We start from the raw sequence: 23,738 nt of genomic DNA, 5'->3' as shown, positions 1-23,738 counted from the left end.
AAGCTGAATTTACGGGGAAGACACGGGAAATTTAACGGAAAAGCAGCAATAGGTAGCTTCGGTGAAAACGCATTAGCTATGATGGCTGTTGTATTGACTGGCCACACCGGTACGGACGGTCAACACAATGAAACGTCCCCGGTGAAACCACACGGGCATTGTTTAATGTTACCGACACAGTTTATTGTTTTTTGACGACGGTGTTCTTACCTCGTAACGTTGCTCATTTTTCTCGTTAATCGTATCCACAAGTTCATCAGGTAGGCGAAAGGGTAAAGCGAAAAAAAAAACACACACACACACACACACACACTCAGGCCAGACAGCGAGATGATTCAACCGACTGGTTGGTCCGGGCTGCGTGTGACGTCACCGATTCGCTTACTTACACGAAACGACTCAGGCGCATGCGTGAAGATTTGTTAATCCAGTGTTTTCTGGACATTGTAGTATGTATATAGGATATTATCAACACAGAAATGTTAAAAATACTACTGGGTCTCATAAGCTTTTAAAGTGCACGTGACCAAGGCTGGCCTTACTTGCTTCTAACCTGTAAATGTGTCATGGAAGATGCTACATATAGGCCTATCCTATATATTTATGTATCTGTTATAGTATTCACAATATGTTATCCTGATGTACTTGTATTATCTTCAATATTTTGTATTGGTTCTATTGTTATTTATGTGTTGTTCGCTGCTGCTATGACCCGATTTCCCCGCAGGAATCATTAATGTTTCATGTAATCTTATGTGGGTTATTCAATACCACTCTCTACACCTACTTAAAGGCAGTTTGTCCCAGCAGTCATATGAGATAATCTAAGGGAGACTGACATTTCTACAATGTTTAATACCATTCAAAATAATATTCAAAATAAAAAGCTTCAGGTGAAAGTATCATATCCACCTTTTGATCATGAAAATAAATTTTAAGACATGATGGAAAACACACAAACATCAAGAATTTTAAATCCACTGTCCCATTTTGCCACTGCCACTGTAAATTACTATGTATGTGGCAATGTTTTTCAACTCAACCCACTTTTTCAGCATACATCTCAGTGCATTTCTGTGTCAGAGATTAAATAAGCTATCATTGGTTTATTATTTATAACTAAAAGTCACTATAGTATTCCTTTTAAATTCCTATAGGGACTTCTGGTGTGATAGTCAAGCTTGTAAAGACCGTATATTTTATGGTACTTTTATCTCCAAATGGAATCGCTATAATATTCCTACAGGGTGTTATATATGGTTTATAGTTTTTTCACACAACCTCCACATGAATGCATTAAAACTAAAGAGTTGGAGACACAAGAGTGGTGATATGCTTTTCCACCTCAATATGATGCGGTGAGGAGGACCAGCATCAGCAGTGAAGAAAGCCAGTCAACAGCTCCTCTCCCTCAGAAGGTCAACAACAACAAACCACCCTAGATTTTAGTTTATGATCATCTTCTTTCAGTGTATTCATGAAACAGAGGGACCCTTTGTTACTAAAATGGCACCCAGCTCCCTAGTGAAAACGATTGAAGATGTGGGAGCTCTTCTTGTGCTCCAGCCCCTCAAAGATGCTCTGCCCCGTCAGGAACATGCTGCTCACCAGATGTAGAGTCATCACCGCCTGCTGTCCAGACTGTTCAGTTGTGTAACGGACGGGCCTTTTTGAGCAATGCCTCAACTTTTCAGCCCAGGACCCACATGAGGAACGCAGTGTCAAAACTCTGGGAGAAAAGTTCATGAAAATATTATGACTCGTGTCATATATGGGGCCCACCAGACACTGGCCTCTGACCCATTTTGGGTCTTGGCTCATAGTTTGAGAACCCTGCTGTAAAGGGCAAAAAAAAATGCTGCCAAACACACTCCATACGCCCAACCAGTCATCAACTCAAAACATCAAAACGTTTCTTCAGAAAAACCATGGCCAGACTATTGTCGCCTCTGTTGTGGCTGAGTGAAATCCTAATTTAATCTTTTCTTTTTAAGGATCAAAGTTGACAGCCATGTCAAAGTGTGTTAAAATGGGATAAAAGTATTTTGAGATTGCAAAAAACAAAACAAAAAACATCTCCAGCTCCTAATATTGCAACTTTCTTACCTCTTCCTACATTTGTATGGCTTAGACTGCCATCTAGTGGCATTACCATGACAGTTCTTTTCATTTAAATGCTCTATTCATGCTGTTGAATTTTCTATCAGTGTGCAGGGAGGAGAAGCACTCTTCCCACTTTCCAAAATACTTTTACCATTACACTGCTCTAATGAAGCAGCTCTACTGTTCCCTCCCCCACATGCTGTACATTTTGTGTAAAAGCAGCTGTTGCTTGCACCAACACTAACAGCCATTCACACCTTTTGTACTTGTGTTAATTACAGATAGGGAAAGGCAACTATTTGAAATGTTTATATACGATAAATAAGGGAAATTAAACATACACTGAGATATTAGTAAAGCCAATTGTTCAGTTGTCTCTCCAATATTCCTCCTTTGTCTCTGAAATCCTTCTTGCCTGGCATCTCGAGGGAAAGACCTGGAATCATTTTGCCGATACAACACTGAAAAACATTTCTTGTCATGCCAGAGCTTCTGTTTTATTGTTCACATTTACAGAATCGGATGTGTGAGTACAGCGTTCGTACAGAAAGCCCACCGCTCCATACAGCAAACAGTCAAACATATTTCATATCTCCTCACACTATGTACAGGTTCAGGTCGTGATAAAGCTTGGGCCGCTTGCACACTTGGCATAATACTCAGTCACTCAAGGTTCAGAACAGGATGGTGAGCTTCACGATGTTGAATGATCTGATAGATACACATGTATTAGAGGGAATAGTGTTATTGGAATGGCTTATTACCTCGAGGGGGGCGGCAACTTAAGGAACAGGACTTGGCAAATTCAGGATTGTCTGAAGCGGATTTGAAGTCTGAATTTGAACCTCTCCATTTCAGACGCGCTCTTCATCCATCAATGAATGCTTATGCCTATGATGGATGGATAAGACTTAAATTTGGGACTGGATTGTGGTTTGGTTCACTGCTCAGATGAAGGTGATGTTTGTTGAGAGTACAATAAACATAAGATCACTTCTTCGGTGGTGGAAGAGTGAGCAGCACCATGTTGATCCTGAGAGGAGTATTTTGTGTAAGGGTTTGCCAGGGAGAAAGAAAATAACTGTAACATGAGATAATTAAACACATGTACAGCTGCAACTAAAACCTGGCAGCCATGAGAAAACAAAGAATTCAGGATTTTGTAAAAATGTTATTTAAAATGACTGAGTCCTTGTTAGCTTTGTTAGGTACTGTGGTGAAAACCAAGCTCATGAGATGGTTTGGAAATATCATGTTTTCCCCAAGTGCAGTGTCTGGATTCCATTAAATATTTGCAAGTTCTCCATTCCATCTAGAGAAATCCTGCTTCCAGGTTCTTCTTGCCATGTTGTCAAACCAAAACAAAAACAACAAACAAAAAAAATGGGTGAATCTCAGTAGATGCCATTAGTCAGGATAACTGTGGATCTTGGAAGTGGAGTTCAAGTTATTTCGAATGCCTAAACGAATCAAAAACGCTGATTAAATGCCTCGACCAATAGGAAGAAAACAGCCAAACTGACCCCCCACATCACCATTAAGGACTAACATCGCTCTCCTCCACATGGAGCTGATTAAATTTTGTAAATCTGCTTTGTGGAACTGAACATTATAATTGAATTGGTGATTAGGAGTTATTTTCCAAATCCTAATTCCTGAAATAACCAGAGTAAGAGACGTTTCAGTTTGTAGCCTTGTACGCTCTCCACAGATGTTGTGCAGACACACAGCTTCGTTCAATGTGTTTGGCAACATTTTTTGGTAAAGCATAATATTGTTACCCATTACCATGACAATACACTTTGGCAGCTGCAGCATATGGTCTGTTCATTGCAGGGATAACAAGCAAAAATATAAACTCCACATAACTGTCTGGATTTCTCATCCAAAAATGCAGTTTCTTTACCAAACAACTTGATAGGTCTTGAAATCTCGTTACAGAACAATGGATTCTTATGTCCTTGCCACACATCCAGTCTGTGCATTTTGAATTGATGACACTGAATGAGCAAACAAGTCTTGCAATGGTGTTCATGAAAAGAAATGAGATTCATGAAATGTGAGCTTATGACTGAGTTTAGCTATATTTTCTGGTTTACCCTCCTAAATCCATTTCCTTCTCCATGAGAATAGCTTGAAGAACTTTTCATCAAATCCTGGGAGCTATTAATCTTTACTGATTGCAGCATATCAAGTGATTTACTCACTTTTCTGTTTGATTAAACAGTGATAGATTTCATATTGTTAAATCTATATTCATCTTTGGTGGCTCGACCGGAGCAAGATAAAACTCATGATATAATGATAGAAATTTTGGACCAACTTCTGCTAAAACAGATCTAAAAAAAAAAAAAACACTGTTGAGATAGTGTACTTTCCTGCAAAGGGATCACATTGGCACACAAAAGCACACTCAAAATCCTATTTTTCAAATTACATTTCACTGACAAAGCCAGGATTTCGCCACCCAACTTCTGTGTCATGTAAACCAACAGACCTCATTCTGAAATGACAGCATGGGCAGAACACATGCTGATCAAACTGGGGCGCGAGCTGACTGAAGAAGTGTGAGCGCTGGCCAGAAACACTGAGACAAGGGTTAGTGTTTTATTCTTCAATGAGATGTCTGATACAGAATTAACACTGAATTAGGATAAAATCAAGTTGGGACAATGACAGAGCAATGGGGTGAAGGGTGGGAGTCCAGCTGGGTAATGATGGAGTGGTATGAGAGATTTTCGCATTTGGAGTGCTTGTGTTTCACTGTGTTTGACTCTGTGCGTGTGTGTGTGTGGTGTGTGTGAGTGAGTATGTGTGTGTGTAAATATGCACGTCAGAGTTCACTGCCTGATGCTTCAGAGAAAGGGTTTTGGGAGAAGCACAAGGCAGGGGAAGTTATGGCCACGGGGAGAAGAGAGCACCAGGCTCGTTTGTTCTCTGCTCTTGGTTCTGTCACCGGTCCAGTTGTTGCCCGACGGTCAGCGGAGTGAGAAACTACGCCAGGGAGCGCTGGCGAGGCTTGATCCTGGGATAGAGCTGCACAGAGGTAAAAGAGAAAGAAGAGAAACGGTCGTTATCACTTTCAACATCGGTATACAATAGATTGTAGGCTGTGTGGATGCAATTGTCTGTTAAGCGGCTGCAAGGAAAATACACAAATAGAAATTCTACAACTGATTAAAATCAATTCAGTCTTTGTGATATCAATGTTTGCATGTTTTGTTTGCAAAATTATAAAATTATTTGTTTAGTCAATGGTTGTTCAATCGATTTCACTTCCAAATTAAAGAATTGGAGGACAGCGCTCAGCCTTTTTTTAGGCTGGTTGCTTCTTGCCATTTTGCATTTTCATTACCTGAAACTTGCGCACCCATGACTGATACGTAAGTGAACCTAACTTTGATTGCTTTTGTTTTCATAGATAAGTTCATGGAAACCGGACAAATATGACATGTGATGTAAGGTGTCGTTACCCCCAGCAGGTTGCGGGGCACGTAGCCCTCGTTGTCGTCCAGGCGCGCCCACCACCAGTCTGTCTCGCTGTCGTCCTGTCGCCGCAGAATGGTGATGGCGTCCCCATCGCTGAACGACAGCTCGTCCGGGCTCTGAGCTTCGTATTCCCACAGAGTGTACACCGTCCCCTTGTTCATTACACCCAACTTCTCCTGGACGCCTGGACAATGAGAAGTCAAAAAGAAACCATCAGTGTGTAAAGAAACAATAGTGTGCTTGCGTGGTTAGATGATTTTCTTCCTTGCTGGTTGCTATTAAACTATTTGCTGGTTGCTATTAATTGTTATTCATCATGTGATCTGCTATCTCCATGCAGTTTGGGAAATAGTATTTCATTTGTATTGGAGCAGAGAACAGCTGCACATTATAATGTCTGTATGGATGTGGTCTATCAAAAAAAAAGAAAGAAAAAAAAAAGTCTCCAATTATTAAATCAAATTCCATCAAATTGACTTAGGATACTGTTGGGGAAGCTGGCTCATGTACATTTCATGAGGGGAAACCATGTCTGTTAAAGGGATAGTTCACCACAAAATGAAAATTCAGTCATTAACTACTTACTCCTATGTCTGTTGAACTGCCATTGAAGTTCATACGAAAACCAGACACAGAGTGAGTTAGTTAATTTCCATTTTTGGGTGGACTATTCCTTTAAGAATGACATCAGTGCACACCAGTTTGATGGGGAGGATACTCACCGTATAGGAACTGGGAGCATTGGATATAGCCCTCCTCCATCTCCTCACACTTATCAGCAGCAGTCTCCACATCACTGATGGTGCTGGCAAAGATGGCCGCCCCCGACTCTACCAGCAGCTTACAGAGATGGACACTGTTGCAGGAGGCTGCGCAGTGAAGTGGAGTCCTGTTCACACAAAGTACAAACAGGAAAACACACAGACACACACAATATGTTAATGGACACAAAGGCAAATCGTGCAATCGAACTGAATCAAATTCCTTCAAATTTGTGTCATCATCCAAACCCCTTATGTCGGAGAGCTAGGACTCACCATCCGTCACTGTCTGCGGCGTTGACGTTGACGCCAAAATCCAGCAGGAACTTGACAATGTGGTGATGTCCTGCACACACGGCATTGTGCAGCGGTGTGATGCCCTCATCGTTGGGAGTGCTAGGATTCTCCACCTGGAAAGAGAGCGGCCCAGATGAGAAGACGAGTTCCTATCCCAGGAGAAGGGGTAATAAAAAACAAAAAGCTAGCCGGGATAACTACTGCAAAACAAGTGTGCATGCAAATACACACCCATGTGTGTATTTATTGTATGTGTGGGCATACAAACACACCTCATAGATGATCCTCTGGACGAGGTCGAACTCTCCCTCCAATGAGGCGTCCAGCAGGAGAGCCAGAGGGTTGAACTTCACCCTCAGGCCGTGGCCGGTGCGCTCCGAGTTCGGCTTCTTCAGGTTTGTGCGCTTCTCCTGTTACAATGGAGAGGGGAAAAGAGGGCTGTAACTGGGGACTGGATTTATTCCTGGAAACTGTATTGTATGTAAATGCTGAGATGTAACCGGCAGTGTGTGTATGTGTGTCTCTCACCAGGGGCTGCGAGGCCACAGTGCCGCTCTCCTCTGGAGTGCTGACCTCCGGCATGGGGCTGGGCAGCAAGGCCTCAGAGCTTCCCAAATTGTTGTTGTTGTTGTCCTCCGACTCCTCCGGTTCAGCAGGCTCCTCGAGTCCTTCTGGTGGCGGGGGCAGTGGCTGGTTGTCATTAGCGTCAGTAGGTGGAGGCGGAGGCTCGCAGCCCGGCTCCTCCGCCCCGGGTGGTGGCGGAAGCTCCGTCTCTGAAGGGAGGTTTCCATTGTCTGTGTCGGCCACAGAGTCGCCTCCCATATAGCCGGGAGGGTTGGCCGGCTGATAAAACGGTGTTCCGTTGCCTGCGCCGCCGCCACCACCTCCTCCTCCGCTGACTGCATTTCCTTCTATGCCCCCTGCTAAGGTGTTGAATCTCTGGTAGAGCAGCTTCTGGATGTTGGGTCCGCTGGGGCCCTCCGGCTCTGTGATGGAGCTGCGCTTCTTGAGGGGCCTCGGAGCGTTGGCCAGCTTTTTGCGGAGCACCTCCAGGTCAGCGTCGCTTTGGTAGCGCAGCGGCGAGTGCACCATGGGTGTTAGCTTAGTCGGGCTGAGTGGTCGTGGAATGTTCTCCACGCTGGGAGGGGGTGCACAGGGCTCCAGGGGCTGGAAGCCCTCCAGATCATCCAACTCTCCGTCGAAGGTATCCTCTCCGCCGGGGTGGCCCTGGAGCATGGGGAACGCCCCCCCTGCCTGCATGAAAGGCAGGGGCGAGGGGGGTGTCGAACTGGAGTGGAGAACGGGCTTTCCATATACTACAGACAAACAGAGTGGAATGAAATGTGAGGGCATGACACTCCAAATACCTATACTGACTAAAGTTCTTCTATAATGCATTGTTTCATGTGGAAACTCCTCTGCTGCTACATTTATGAGGCTTCATGGTCTTGAGGACCACCTTATTCATTTTTATCTAAAAGCCAAAACTGGATCTAGGTAGCACTGATACCAAAATGCCACAATACAGTATATATGTATCAATAAAGCATCAATCAATCAAATCCAGGCAGAGCATTTTCTGTAACAAATAGTTTAAAGCAAGGCTTCCCTCCCTTATTGGTCCATCTCTTACAGCCCTCTTACCTGCTTTGAGTGTAGGCTTGGGTGGCTGGCTCTTTGGTGCCGCCTGTTGGAGGTACATGTGATAGATGGAGCTGGAGTTCATGGTAGCCGGTCCCTTGCGGGGCGACTGAGGCCGTGATCCTCTGTCTGGGATGAACGGGCGTACTGCCACAGCCAGAGGAGGATCCAATCGCTCGCTCAGCCCAGGAGGGAAAAGCGGGGAATTGGGCTGGAAGGTGGGGCTTGGGGGCACTGAGATGCGCTGCTGGATCTGCTGGGAGGATGAGCCTGTGGAGGGGGGGACGCGGGGCCAAGCGGGGGCTGGCGGGTTGGGGAGGGGGCGAGGAGGCGGTGCATCCTTACGGCGCTCCAGGGAGCTGCCTGAGGTTGTGGAGGTGAGGTGGGAGCCATAGGGAGGCGGCTGTGGCTTGGATATGGCAGGGGAGGAGACTGCCATCTTGGAGTCAAGCACCTTTGTTGAAGCATGAAGACACACAAACATCCGTGATTAAAACTAGTTTGGTGTACAGAAAGGTGAGAAAACAAAAGTTTCAAATAAATCATATAAAGTAAATGCCTACAGAAATAACGGATACCCCTTTCCCATATACATTCAAGGAAGAGGACCAACCTTGTCTGCACTTGGAGCAACAGGGGAACCTGAAGGGGGGCTCTTTCCCTGGGTATCAGTCCCAGAGTCCCTTCTGTCGGGGGGCTTCAGGGATGCGTTGTTCTTGCCTACAGCAGGCCAACCAGTATCATTAGCTGGGGCAGAAAGAGGATGGAGACACAATCAGTGTGTTGCATAAGAGAGAAGAAGATAATTTCCAATGATGGAGATGGTATGGGACGCGGAGGCCGCATTTAGAACTCATAGGACTGGGATAAAGCATGTCGACCAGAGCGAGGTCTGAATGGTATTTAGTTTCTTTTCAATATTTGAACTGTAGCTGATTAACCACATTAAATGGAATAATTGGATTCTAGTTGAAGGACATCACTATGTGTAACATGTTATACACATACATCTATACCATTTAAACCTGGAACTGGTATTAAATGGAGGGTTCAGGATTTTAAGAAGCCTATCCTATTAACCAGGCACAGAGACATTCAAAAACTTCTTGTTTGCATTTTGTTTATGCAAATTTGGCAACTGCTCCCTGATAGATTTGTAAGCAACACTGAGAAGTTAATGGAGAATCAAACCATTTCTCTAGAAACCACATACAATTCCTTTCAAACAGCTCTATTGCTTATTTTTCACTACTACCACAGCTTATGGAAGTAAATGGAATGGCTTTCCAGAGAAATGGTTTCACGCCCCATTGACTTAAACTAGCATTGCAAAGAAATACTAATTTCTCTAGGGATGAAGAAATTCCCACACACTGTTATTGCAATATACACCAATTCCTTTATTTGCTAGCTACACAGACCTTCATCAGAGTATGGAAATTTTGGAAATGACAATGAATCAACAGGGAGGTTGAGCACCTCCCTGTTTCTTCTCCAAATACCAATTTCTCAAAAACACCAGCATGAATACTTTTATGTTCTAAGAGGGGTTATTGATCAATAGGATAAAAATCCTGAGCCTTCACTTTAACGGCTGCAATGGGGAATGAATATTGACAAATTACTATTTTACTACTACTCTGCTCACGTAAAGTCATCCAGTGTTATAGTTTTGTTAAGACTAACTAAATGGCTAGGTGGGCAAGACAATAGGAACTGCCACTATGTCAGTGTTGTGTCTCCATTCCAAGTCCATCTAACACAAAACTGGTTTCTTAAAAACACTCCAAAAATACAAATAAGATACAAAATGCACTATTAGATAGCAAGGATAGGGTGAAAGAAAGAGGACAAAAAAGAAAGACAAAAAAAACAAAAACAGAAATGGGTGTGGTACATGTTGACAGCAATTATTTTAAGCAATATGGCAGCACATTGGAAATATGTTGTTATGGACCCAAATGTCATTGTGGCAATTATGGTAATTAACATTTCCAATATGCTATTTGATACCTGTGGCAACTGTTTGGTGTAAATCACCAGATACTAACACACTACTAGTAAGAAGGGCCTACAAACACATACTTCCACAATCTAAGGAAGCAGCTTTCAGATTTGTGATATACTTGCCCTGGGTAGTCACAGGTTGTTAGGAGTGACAGATGCTAAGTGAAAGTGACATTTTTACATGAACAAGCCAAGTTCCTTGTGCATGTAAAGTGATTCTAACAACTTGATTGCTGTGAGAACGTGACATGAAGTCTAAGGTTAGGCAGGCTGGTGAGGTTATGGAATTAAATGAAAGCCCAAATATGTTGGACTGCTTTGCATGGGTAAATTTAGCGGAGGCACTCGACACACTGAACCCTCTCAAAAGTGTACACACGTGCACAGACACATGCACACACAGGATCAGCAGCGCTTTGTCATTGGCATTTTCTTGACATGTGACATGATGTCAGCTAGGAGTGAATTACGAGTAAAATTTCTGCAGGAAGCCTGCAAAGCGTTTAAAGATGGCAGCCTACTAGTGTGCCGTCATTAGCCATCCCACAGAGGAAAGACTTCAAATGAAATGTCAACATGCACTCTTGCCAATTCAGAAAAACTGGATACACACTGCACTGTCGGATGGTGCAGGAATGTTGAATGATGCCAAACAAGGATGCCTCCAACACTCAGCAATAGTTCAACTTAATGAGGCACAGAAGTGCATCTCGTTCTCAGATTCCCCCGCTGTGCAACCGAACTTCATTTCGTCTGGAACTGGGACTGGAACTGGTGGAGCGAATCATGCATCACTTTTCAAGATGATCTGTTTTGAGGAGTATGAAAACGTCAGCGGGGTGATGCCGGTGTAAGAGGCTCATGATGTGATCTGGCAGCGCCCATTCTTGGGAATCTTATATTCCTGGCCAATTAAACTAATAAGTAACTCATTGAGATTCGTCTGTGATTAATATGGCTGACTATCAGCGTTTACGGGACACGGCTGTAGTATGTGGAGTAAAAGCTCCAACTGCATGCTGAGGATCCTGTGCACTTCTTGAGAGACAAGGTTCAGAAGGTGCCATCCCTCTGCTTATGCAACCTGTGCACTCACGGGACGTGCCGTCAGAGCCAGTGGAGGCTCCGGGGCCTGGGTGTGACTCTGGAAGGGACGGGGGCACCGGGTCCACAACGATGTCTAAATCAGACACCTTCCATGGGCCGGGAGGCTTTCGCACACCGTCTGCCCCATGCAGCGTTCCCACCCCCAGTGAAACAAAGACGTCACAAAGAGAAGACACCATAGACACATGACAGAAGAGGAAAGAAAGGGAGGGAATCACAATATACACAACACAGTATACAGGAAGAAAGTTAGCTTAGAGAAGAAGGAAAAAGAAACACAGAATTCAAGTCAAGGCGGAGAACTGAAAAGTTAGGTAGAAAGGAAACAGTTTAACAGTTGGGCCCCGAGAGGATTTCTGTCACAAGCCACTCATGCAAGATGTGTAAAATGTGTAGTGGTTTAAGACTCCTGCCTCTGGAACTACATGCATCCACGCTGCTCTTTAACTGAATCCCACAACATCCTCACCTGCTTTTCTTCTACTCTGTCTCCCTCTCCATGTTCCTACTGTATTAATAAGGAAAAACACTAGGGGAAGACAACTTCCCACTCACCTTCAAATAAGGAAAGTTGCATGTAAATCGGCAAAACTTGCTATTATATCACCTGTCAGAGGCCACTGCAAAATTTATATTTTACTTTTTGTATTCTACCGTTTGTTGCATTTTGGGAATTAATGGGAAACTCCGAGTAAATGTAACTTTTTGTGGATGTCCATAAGCCAGAATTTTACCAACCTGATTTGGAGCGGCTGTGGTTGGCCTGGTTATTGACGCCCAGTGTCTGAGGCTTCAGAGGATCGGGCGGTACGGAGTAGCCCCCTTCCTGTCGGCCCGGCACAGGAACCTGGATGTATGGCCCGACTGCTGCCACGCGGCCCAGAGTCCCAGGAGCCGGCTGGGGAGAGGGAGGCCCGTTGGCTCTGTTGAGCTGTAAGAGAGGAGGGAAGGGAGAATTTCACACGTTAAAAGAATTTTGAGTATTGAAAGGGAAAAATGCTCAGTATGCATATACATTATTATACTCACTGCTGTCTCCTATACCCTATATATCAAACACACAAAATTAGTGAGTGGTGACAGTCAAATGTATAGGTAATTAATTTCATCACTATTCCACAAAGAATTTCACTTTCATGCCATCTTTTTTTCCACAGCTGGTGGATATGTGGCTTTGGATATTAAACTTTTCATATTCAAACTCTAAATGGAGCTCTCCATTAAAGGAGCTGCCTATTCCTGGTCATTAGCCCAGGATGAAAGCAATCAGCCACGGTCTCATGGACAACAGAGAAGGCACTATGGCCTGATCGACCGTGCTGAACGCATTATAATTTTCCCATTTCACTGCATAATGAACAATTAGAGTGCCTGAACTGACTTTCTACAGAGACAGGGAGCTTTATACCGGAAACATTGACAAAATCAACAAAGACAATCTGTATGAGGAGATGTGTGGGGCGCTCCTAGCCTTACAGGAAGGTTCTCTTTTTGACGTGCCTCAGCTTTTTTCTTGTAGAGGCGCTCCCGCAGCTCGCTGATGCGCTTGTCCATGAGCGTCACCTCCATGTTACGCTTGTTGAGGAGCTCTTTCTGTTGCTGCAGCTTGCTGTTTTGCTCCTGGTTCAGCTTGTTCCGGATCTGAGGATGATAAGCAGGCGCACACACACAAATAGAGAATCACCAAAACAGTAGATACTACAGTAGTTTGTAGTAGTATGCTATGTAAACACAGTGGAAAAAAGAAAAATATACACTATACATGCAGCATTAGTTATACTATACAGTACCTGGAGCTCCTGGTAGAGTTTGCGTAGCTCTAGGGCAGCGGTGCCGGTGACTTGGCCTCCCAGGGCGGCCTGTATGCCGTTGAGTTTGCCTCGTCGCAGGTCCTCCAGCTGCAGGCTGAGCTGCTCCACCCGCAGCACGGCCGCCTGCAACTCAGACTGCTTCTCCTGGAACAGGCTGCTCACCTGCTCAATCTCTGCCGCTGGGTGGGAGGAGATCAAAACAATCAGCACGACTCATTCATAATCCGACTATAGGTTGACTACTAGGTTAGCAGGTTAACTGGGCCGATTTTGTTATGCGCACAACCTTGCCAATGTCTGTTGTCTGTTCTACAGTACACTGTACTGTAGAAACTGTTGCTGTCCACATTCTGTATGTAGCATCTCTACAAATAATAACCAACAGGCTACTAATATTACAGAATCTTTATCGAGATAAGAGATTCATTCTCCACACCGAGGTTATTTGAACTCCAAATTAGCCAGAAGGCAGAAGGTTTCCTAATGTTTGAGCATAAATATGGAGTCTGTGTTCATTTACCTCTGTAGTCTGTGCTAACCTGTGTGTGTATATTTGTGGACCTGTAATATGCATTTAAAGCAATATTTCACTTTGTTAGAAGACTAACATTTTTCTAAACATACCTCTTTATGCGTTAACAAAAAGAGTGAAATGTTGACGTTACAATATTAAGTGCAATTGTAATCCAAAAATCCATAATCCTCGTCTCCAAGAGTGTGCAGGCTTTTTTCTGACTCTTATTACTGATAGATACAAATGAGCAATATTACTTTGACTCATTTTCTTCTTCTCAAAGAAAACATTATCATATTGGAAGACATCACTGTAGTTTGTGTGTGAAGAATTACTTAGTGAAACCATGCGATAAAACATCACTAGACACCCAGACTTGTCAATATCGGTGGGGGACTGTTCATGAATATATATTTGAGGATATGAGTGTTTAAAAAGTTTCACTGCAATGAAATGCTGCTTTAACTATAGACATGTATACATACACAGGTTGCCATTGATGACCTTGCTGTAGTCCACCTGGCCTCTCATTGCCCGAATCTTCTTGAGCTTTGCCTCCTGGCTCTCCACTCGATCCTTCAGCCTCTGCAGCTTCTCGCTCTCTGAAACAGACTGCTGCTGTCGCCGCTCCTGCTGCTTCAGGTAACGCAAACGTTGCTCCTACAGAGAGTGAGGTAGAGATTGACCGAGCAGGAGAGGAAGAAGATGGGAGGACAGCAAGGATGGGAATGAAAGGGAAAGAGTGGGCGACAGGGGAGAGTTGAGATTAAATTTAGGTTTTATTTATCGTGTTTAAAAACAGAGTTTGAAATACCAAGAAATGCTTATACAAGAGCTATAAGACGAGAGAAAAGAGGAAACAAATGATCCCCTTGAGAAAATTGGGTCATTGCAGCACTAAAGAACAGGATACTGATAAGAATACAACAGACAGAACATATTAAAGATCATAACCAAAATAGGGCATATTGAAGATAAAGATATAGGATCTCCATCATACCAAAACAGAGCAACTATTGGTTTGAACTCTCACTATGTTGACTACTGACATATTTACGGGTTAACATATGTTTGCAGTTCACCTATTCGGTTCAGTGCAAGAGCATGTATGCAGGGTGTGCAAATGTACATTGTTGGCTATTCACAAAATCAGCTTTACAGAGCAGATGTGCATTGTTAGCTGTTCACAGTAACAGATTTATAGATCAAAGAACACGTTAATGTGTCCAGACTGGCAAATGTGCATTGCCATAAAACAATAAACCGCAGCAGCAAGACAGCTGAGAGGTGCTTTAAAAACGACAGACAATCACTGGGTAGGTAGTCTTTTCACTTCTTAGTTCTTGCTGCTTGTTATGCAATTGCATAAAAGATATAAATCATTTGTATAATTTACATTCTCCTGGTCACTAAGAATAAGATTTGCTATTGGCCAGGCCAACAGATGTGATGATAATACTATGATAATGATATGATAATGTTATCAAGGCACCTGTTAGCTACAGCATATTTCTTTTTCCTCAAAGTTCTCTCCTTGATAATTCAAAACAAATCCATCTGGTTTAATTTGATAATACGGAGGAGGCTAACTGGGTCACATGTTGTTTAACTGGTCAGTGCTTGTATTCGTTTGAAGTCAAGGCTAACGGTGACAGAAAAGCAGCGCAGAAAAGCAAAACCAGCAAGACACCACACCAGAGTTGGGCTTCAAGTAGCTTATGCAGAAATCCACCTGGCAGACATACCCTAAAACTAAATCTTTTTATGTACTAAATGAAATGTTGTGCTGTGCTGTGTCAAGTCCGTGTCTCAGGGCTGAAGGAAGGGTCAGATGACTTCATCTCTATCCAACTGAGCACTGCTCCAGTTTAGTTCCCAAAATAGGAAATGACAGGCCCAGGTTTCCAAATGACTGCAGGGCTTCAACTGGGCCTACTTTCGAGACACCACAGCAAAAGCAATAAATACTCTACACATCTCAGGGTCTACAGTGGGCTTCATCTTGCACGACTGATCAACACACCACAAGCATGGTTGTCCTGCTGTGTTAATATATAGGAATCCAGAGTGACTGAATATGAGGAGGTTTGCTGCCAACTGCCCTTGCTCCTCCCATGACATAGAGAAATCTCGACAACGTTTACAACGTCTAACCAATACTGTTGCTGAATCTACAGCATCAAAATCAACATTAAGGGGGATGGAAATGATTAACAGGCCAATTTGCATCTAAGCTATGTAAAACTGCAGCAAAGTAGAGAAGCAACTGGTTAGAGAAAGGTAAGGTCATAGTGTTCAATATGCTGAACAATTAGCATGTGCCTGAGTAAGCATAAAGTGGTGTCTGTCTGTGCACATCACCTCTAACAGACTGTACAATCCCAAAACTGTGACTCATATTGAGTCCCATCAGACAATTCATTGGTTACATAACTATTTGGCCCTGTTCAGGTCATGATGGGATTCTTTGAATCAGAGTAGAGCAATAGTAGCCCATTCTCTCACAGACAGCTTCAAGGCTGTGGTCCAAACATACTTGGCTTGTTGAGGCCTTTAACTAATGTGCAGTTTTGTGAAAATGAATTCAAAGCTTATCAAAGTTACACCAAGCTGCACTAGGCAAGACGTTTATGCAAAAACAGACCTGTCTTATCAGCCTGAATCACAAAGTGATGAATTGAAACTACAGAGCAAAATACAAAACTGTGTCCTAAACAGCAGCGAGCAAGTGAGCACTCCATCCAGAGAAAACTGGACCCCCTCCAGCCACTGAGAAGAAGATATTTAGGTCCAAGGAATGTGCTATTTACTGACGTCCCGCTACACGTTTGCTCGGTCATGAAGTCCTTCAAACTTTGAAAAATTCAGTTATGTCTCGTTGTCACTTGGGGCCGCCAAAGTGCAAAGTTGCCCGGTGGAGCTTTAATAATCTCACCATTAGGCCACCAATACTCACATTTGTCACCCCACTGTCGCAATCAATGTGAGGAGTTTAAACAACAGGTAACTAAAGAAGTTCTTGCAGCTTGCAGTAAGCTCATCCTATGTAAAAAACGTAGTACTTGCTAATGTGCCCCAGTGGTAAACTGGATTAGTTCAGTGACCCGGGAATGCCAAATCACTACAGCATGTTATTTCAAAAGTAAGCAGCATATTTTGATGGAGTGCCATGTGAGGGAAAGCCACTGTCATAGTCAGTAGAATGATTCATAGGACCAGATACAGTAGTAACGAAAGGATGCTACCTTTGCAACGAGCATCTGCTGCTGGGCCTCTATCTGCTGCTGCTGCCTGGTGGCCATCTCCTGCAGCTCTGACAGGGTGAGCTCCACACGCTGATTCCCCACCTACACACACACACACACACACACACACACACCAGAGAATCGGTTAAGACATTGAAATTAGAGTGGACTGAAGAGTGAAGCAGCTAGACAGTGAGCCTTGTGAGCAAGATAGTATGCCATGACTAAAATACTGTCCTGCTAAACTGGGACAATTCTTAGGCTTTGAATGTATACTTGTAGTGTGTTTTTGTTTTGTCTACTGTTGTGCAGTACATCTTGTTTGCACTAGGTGTCCTTTTGTCCTACACCTAGCGTGTAAATCCAATATTGTATATGACTTGTGGAAAACGTGGAAAAAAGACACGTGTAGAGAAGGAGACTATATATATTAGTATATACATTTAAATATTGTGTGAGGCCTACAAATGTATGACTCTTCATTTTATCTAAATAAAAATTATTGCTAGATTCAAAAGGGGGATGGCCCAATTTTTTTCCTGTAGGAGCTGCTACGGTGACACACTTTCAAGGGATACATGAGTCTGCCTCTAGCCAAGACAGCTACAGTAAGTAGCTCCAAGTAAATACTGAGGGGGTGAATAGTTTAATTTTCATCACTAATGCCTACCAAAATAGCCACCAAAATACAGTTTCAGCACATGCTCTCAAATATGAGAGCGTGTGCAATGCTTTTCAATTCAGCATGGCTCAGTCATGTGACTCACATTATCCATATGTGTGTATATCATTGTTATACTTTTCACAACAGTGTTATAAAGTGCTTCACAATAAATGTTAGTCAATAAGGGATAAATGTAAGTCAATAAGGGAGGAAATAAAAATGTCTGGCATAAAAAAGGTTACATACAATAAAATAAAAAGGTTACATAACAATATAACAAAAACAAGAGAGGAAGAAACGAGTTACGTAAAAAGTCTGCCTGCAAAAATGCATTTGGAGAAGTGATATAAAAGATGTCACTGATTTTGGCAGCCAGAGGGTCAAACAGCGAGAGTTTCTAACAGGATTCAGGCTCTCATTCCTCCACAGCAAGGCTCCAGATATCATTACGATGTGACATTAATGGTGACTTGACTCCGTTAGCAAGCAGGGGATTCAAGGCTGCGAGGGCAACAGTGTCGGTCGCCGTTTGCACACAAGGCATGGGCTTTGTATCACATCACGCGGAGAAGAGAGTACTGAACTGCGATAGCAAAACTATCAGCAGACAAAGATAATTGCATTACACAGATGTTCCCACAGCGCACACAAACACCACGAGAAAGGGATTCTGGTTAGAGCGTTCAGTCGGATAAGGCATTCGCTCTTCTCTCAATGCTTTCAGAAGATAGTTGGATGAAGCAGGAAGTTCAGGAGTACATTCATGTGCAGGATAGAGATTCTGAAATTTTCTGTATGACTGCCAAACATATGTTTAGCATCTGTTGGCTGAGAACCCCAGTCAGACAACTGTTCTGTGTTAAGCAGAAAATGAGAAATGTAACTATTTTGCTTCATTTACGTGGGGAGCCCTGTTGCAAAGACACCCCCTTTAGAGAAACACTGGCACAGTGAACCAATGCATAAAAAAAAACAGGTAAGGTGGATGGAGAAGAAAGATGACAGAGAAGAGGAGGTGTTGATGTGAAGCAGAAACTCAGTGTCTCAGTGCGGCATGTGGCTGGGAGACGGCAATTTAGCACTACACAGACACCCCATGATTAATGAAGGGGAGAGATTAGGAAAGTTGACTACCTTCTCAATATAGGCTTGTATAAGCAATCACACTACAAACATACAGCCATCTATGCATTCCAATTCTTGCAAAAACAACTGGACTGTTGCCATTACAAGTAGCAGCTTCAATGATCTGCTTCATGCTTTCCGTTTAGGGCTTTTCAGGTCAGATTTGCCACAAAATCCATCTGAATTCCTTTCTGGTACACTGGTGATCCTTCAAAAGCAGCACAGAGAGAGGAAATAATGAAACATGAAAGTAGAGAGAAGTTCACAGAAGCTAAATGGAATGCAGCCTCAACGGCTGCCATCACTGTTCATTTGACTATAACAATACAAGAAAATCTCTAGGCAATGAAAACAAACCCTGTATTTAATAGTGTTGATACAGCATAGACCAATTTAGGACAAATACAATTCTCTGCAACAGAAAAATTCTGTTTACATACATTCACTGTTACACACCTTCACTAAATAATACGAAAATGGTTGTACCAGGAAAGGAAAAAAAATAGTCTGAGAATGTTCACCTCCCTATACAGTTTCAATGAAGTTCTAGTTCAGCGTCTAGTAGTTGTCATTGCATGGATTTCTGGATTGCTACAGTACACAGGCTGGTGCTCAATTCTCGTTATGATTGAATAAAATGAAATACTGCATTAACAGCATTGAAATGCCGAAGTGCTCCTAGACTACGCCTTAGGGAAGTGTGTGAAAGAGGGGGGGGGAGAGGAAAAGCTGTGGGAAAATGTCATGGTGGTCTTTTCCAATAACATGCCGAGAAAATTAGAATACTGGTGCAAATCGAGCGGTCTTTAAACGTGAACAGATTATTAAGAGGCACACAGCAGATGAAAACTGACATGAAAACTGGAAGCATTTTAGTTGAGTTATTGTGGTCTGGTCTATCCTTTATACTGTGGCCTATATTTCCTTACATTATCTCATATTGTGCTTGATATGACCCTAAATGTGTTTGTGAAGCGCTGGAGACGGCACATCAAGTAAAAATGCTGTTTGCACTCCTCTTACCCCTCTTTCTACAGAAGGCCATTACTTGCAAATAGGCAGAAATGTTTGTGACTCATCTTGTCTGACTGAGACGTTTCTTTGAGGGAATGAGTGGACCTTTACAAAATTGTGAAGTGCAGGCAATAACAGCATATGTCTCAGTGTACAATGTGTTCACCAGTGAGTGAACCTGTTATCTAGAGACATCAACATTTCGCAAAGTACATTTTCAGCTCTGTAAGAGAATGTTTACTCCTGCCATTTAAATAAATAAGCACAAAAGCAAGAGAGAAGAGCATGCGACTTTTTTTTTTTTGCTGCACGCCCATGTTGCTCAGACAGAATATTCTCCTACCTGACATTTGGTGAGGCATTTAGATATATGGATCTGTATGAGTGGGTGTGGGATCTACTAATAGACGACGGATAGAGGACCAAAGCAAACGAGGAAAGGAAGACAGAGATGGGGGAGGGATGAAGTGACTCAACCGAGGCTGAGACGGAGAGAGTGGGGGAAGCCAGTGGCACACGCAGCCACGCTCAACTGCACCGGGGCAACTCGGCATCAGTGACAAACCCCTCCAGGGAGAAACAGACACACATCCACTGACTGCACAGAGTGACGGAGAGGAAGTTGGGGGAAACACCCTACTGAGTAGGGCATGAAGCGCGGGAGAGAGGGAGCAGCCATCGCTTTGTTAACCAAGCTCTCCAGAGTCCACCGCCTCCTCCACCGACTGCAACATACGCGCTTTTAGAAAATAACCCTGTATGCATGTGAATGTGAGTAAGAGAAAGGGCTGCATGATTATGACTAAAATTATAATCGTGCTAATTGAATTAGATGCAATTATCACAATTATTAATCATGATGATTTGTGGAACAAAATTATTTTACTGCACTTTTTGCATCAATGTGTGTGTGTGTGTGTCTATTGGCCCACTCCCCTAGGGTATTTGTGTGCACATGCTCTTTACGAGGCAGCGTAAAGAGGCTGATCGGCCCTGCTTGGTGGAGAGAAGCCCCTGGGGTTTGGGCAGCAGCCTGTGGAAAAGCCAAAGCAATGATCCTCTTAAGGCCCGTTATATCATCCAACAGGCTGACCGATATAATCCTCTAAATCAGAGATTGGGAATGGTTTTCGGGATACAGCGAGCCTCAGCACTTGGGAGGTTAACCAGAGCCAGCAATGCAGCTGATGACTTTTTCCACTTTGAGTGAAGGTATAGAGATGATAAAGTAGCCTTGTCTAGCCCGGCTGCCTGTGATGTGGTGCTTATGGGCTGGCAGAATGATACTGGTACAGCTTCAACAGAGAAGGAGAACTTCGCTGGCTCTCAGAGAGCAGATCAATAGCCAATTTCTCAGCTGAAATAAATATGTTGGTATTTGTAGACATCGCTGTGTTTATCTTAAGCATTCCCTCATGATATCTCCTTTATTAAACATCCAGAGACACAACTCTGAACTTTGATAAAAAAGGGAATAGCTGCTGGGTGCTCTTATGCTGCAATGATATAACCTTGTTTGAAGACAAAAACCACAATCCTTCCATCTCCTGCTGTGCCGGATTGTTCCCTCCCCCCTTAAGGTTGAATTAGTTCTGATTCCTTGACCGCAACACTTTCCCATTGTGGAATCTGGGACAGATGGTAGGAGAGAGAGAGAGGATGCCATGCCAGAGGCGGCTCTTATCAGAGTCATTCACATCTCCTAGACTACACATCCTCGAGCCACAGAGCTGAACACGCACAACAATGGGTACACCTGACAGGACACATCGGCACCATCTGGAAACAGAACAGTCCTGTAACACCAGGCTACGGGTGGCCACTCTGCAACACAGGCTTAATATCAGAACCCACACATATCCACAAATATTGACACTTCTGTCCTTGTGACTGTGGATTATGATAACTTGTGAGTGAGACCAGCTGGAATTACTGCGAACACATGTCTATCTTAACGGTATTTAGATGATGCTAGTTAGGTCTTACCCCATTCTCATTGTGCTTCTCTCCAGTGCTTCCACTTCTACGACTGGTCTGCTCTTGAGACTGCTGACTCCCTGCAAAAGGAAACGGTCACAGTCACAAACACAGGTCACAGAGAGATACACAGAGATACACACAAGCACATTCAGGCAAGCCCACACACACACACACACACACACGCACAGACGCACGCACGCACACAGAAGTGCATATTCAGAGGCAACTACCATTGTCAGGAATAGTTTTGAAATTCACTGACATGATTGTGCATGACAGAGCATTCTAAAGAATTAAAGAACTGGGACAACCATTGCTGACTACAGCTACCTTACTCAAACTTTTTTTATAAGAAAGACTTGATGGAATGACTCTTTAATACATTATTTAAAATTTCACAGGCTAAAATAGAATATTGCCCAGTTTTGCTATATTTTTAAATATTTCAGGATATCTTGTTGGCACCTTTATTGCAAAACACATTTTCTTAGTCAAGTTCCATATTTACATCCCACCTAGTTCAGACCTAGGGCCCCTTTACACCTGGAAATAACATGCCTCTCATTTCCAGATTGTGTCTAGATGTTAGCATTACTGAATACTTTGAGACCAAATTGACAGCAGCCACCGGGGGCAATGATTTACTTCTTTGATATGCCCCATCAACCCTAAACTTTAATGTCTTTCATATCATCATAAAGGGATGACCTCGCTTATTGCTTGAGTTTTTCATCTCGCACAGTCTTTTTATGTCTTTACAGGGTGTGTATGCCCACCTTGATCACTGCTCTCAGTTGGTGAATCTTCATGCCGGAGGAAGAACTTGACTTCTTGTTTCCGAGGGCCCCATTTCTGCAGATGTTCATACATCATGTGCTCAAAGGGGATCGCTCGCTCTGCAGGGATAGCAAAAATAGGGGGAAAAGATTGGTTAGAACCATTTCCCTCATGGAAACAGCTAGTTTAATTTAGGCCTTCTTTTAGCATAATCCAGTGTAAAAGTCTGTTTTCTAGAACTTCAAGTCCAATGTGAAATTAGCCTGTCAGCAAAGTATGAAAAATATAAGAATTCAATGATGGTAAAGTTGCAATGTAAAGGTTTCTTGTTCTCCGTTGCCTCAAGGACAGAGTTTTTGCTCACTTTTTTGTGGGTTGTCTCTGTCACATATGTCAAACTCAAGGTCCCTGGGCTGGATGCAGCCTGCTGTTCAGCAGACTGATGTTGCCTCTGGGAAGTTAACTAGCCGACAATATAAATCGAGTGCAAGTTTCTCTCACTGCAGGCCAATGCAAACGCGACTTTGCAAGCAAATACACAGCATTCTCTACTCCTGTGTTCCATTATACCAACAGCTGACGTGATGTTTCTGAATAAAATTGCATCGCAAAAGGCTTTCATGGGCCACTGGAGGAGGAATGTGTGTGTGTGTGTGTGTGTGTGTGTGTATGTGTCTGTGTGTGTCTGTGTGTCTCTACCTTCTAGTTTTGAAAAAGGAAAACATTCAAAAGAACTTGAAAAGAAAATCACAGAACAACGGATAAAATATATACAGTATATTATGAAAGTATGACTTTTTGGACGAAGTTTTCAAAGTTAAATCAAATGAATGACATCACTAGGACACATGGGACAAGATTGATGGTTGACTGTTCATGAATTCTTACGGGGGTACGCATGATAAAAGCAAAAACATTTTATTCAAAAGCAGTATTTTTTGTTTGCATTTCTGAGCTGATTTAGGTTGTTGTTTTTGCCATAATTGGCCATCTACCGGAAATAATGTTAACACAAAGCTATGTTATAAATGTGCATTAGTAGAGGGTGGCACTCTGAACACATGAGGGCAGAGACAGGGACACAGGGAGAGGTTGTGGGAGGTTGGGGGGCAGACAGTTGCATTGTCAGGCACCAGCCAAACGTGATTGCATAACGTGGGTTAATAAAGCCCTTGGCTGGATGTTGTTTTTCATCAGGGGAGT

At 43.2% G+C, this 23,738-nt stretch overlaps 2 protein-coding genes across 5 annotated transcripts in view; both read right to left on the bottom strand.

Annotated features, from left to right (window-relative positions):
- LOC139924882 (disheveled-associated activator of morphogenesis 1-like) overlaps positions 1-335 on the bottom strand; it is a 46,321-nt gene extending 45,986 nt beyond the window's left edge. For both annotated transcript variants that reach the window (XM_071916093.2, XM_071916095.2), the window contains exon 1: positions 211-335. The gene's annotated coding sequence lies outside the window, so the exon portion shown is untranslated. The remainder of the gene's footprint in view (positions 1-210) is intronic.
- Positions 336-4,456: 4,121 nt separating this feature from the next.
- The window catches only part of LOC139924884 (apoptosis-stimulating of p53 protein 1-like), a 28,653-nt gene continuing 9,371 nt past the window's right edge, over positions 4,457-23,738 (bottom strand). The window contains exons 4-18 of one of the 3 annotated variants that reach the window (XM_078289840.1): positions 22,535-22,654; positions 21,765-21,835; positions 16,976-17,077; positions 14,216-14,390; positions 13,196-13,395; positions 12,882-13,046; positions 12,144-12,336; positions 8,905-9,038; positions 8,295-8,745; positions 7,179-7,966; positions 6,923-7,060; positions 6,630-6,799; positions 6,315-6,481; positions 5,577-5,776; positions 4,457-5,139 (exon numbers count right to left, since the gene is read on the bottom strand). In XM_078289840.1, the coding sequence (XP_078145966.1) occupies positions 5,098-5,139; positions 5,577-5,776; positions 6,315-6,481; positions 6,630-6,799; positions 6,923-7,060; positions 7,179-7,966; positions 8,295-8,745; positions 8,905-9,038; positions 12,144-12,336; positions 12,882-13,046; positions 13,196-13,395; positions 14,216-14,390; positions 16,976-17,077; positions 21,765-21,835; positions 22,535-22,654 (3,116 nt within the window). In that variant the 3' untranslated portion in view covers positions 4,457-5,097. The remainder of the gene's footprint in view (positions 5,140-5,576; positions 5,777-6,314; positions 6,482-6,629; positions 6,800-6,922; positions 7,061-7,178; positions 7,967-8,294; positions 8,746-8,904; positions 9,039-12,143; positions 12,337-12,881; positions 13,047-13,195; positions 13,396-14,215; positions 14,391-16,975; positions 17,078-21,764; positions 21,836-22,534; positions 22,655-23,738) is intronic. The other 2 variants (XM_078289842.1, XM_078289841.1) reach the window with 2 other exon arrangements.

This window comes from Centroberyx gerrardi, chromosome 18 (genome assembly GCF_048128805.1).
Source record: "Centroberyx gerrardi isolate f3 chromosome 18, fCenGer3.hap1.cur.20231027, whole genome shotgun sequence".
NCBI lineage: Eukaryota > Metazoa > Chordata > Actinopteri > Beryciformes > Berycidae > Centroberyx > Centroberyx gerrardi.
Note: the sequence above shows the minus strand (reverse complement) of the source record. Positions and strands in the feature narration are given on the sequence as shown.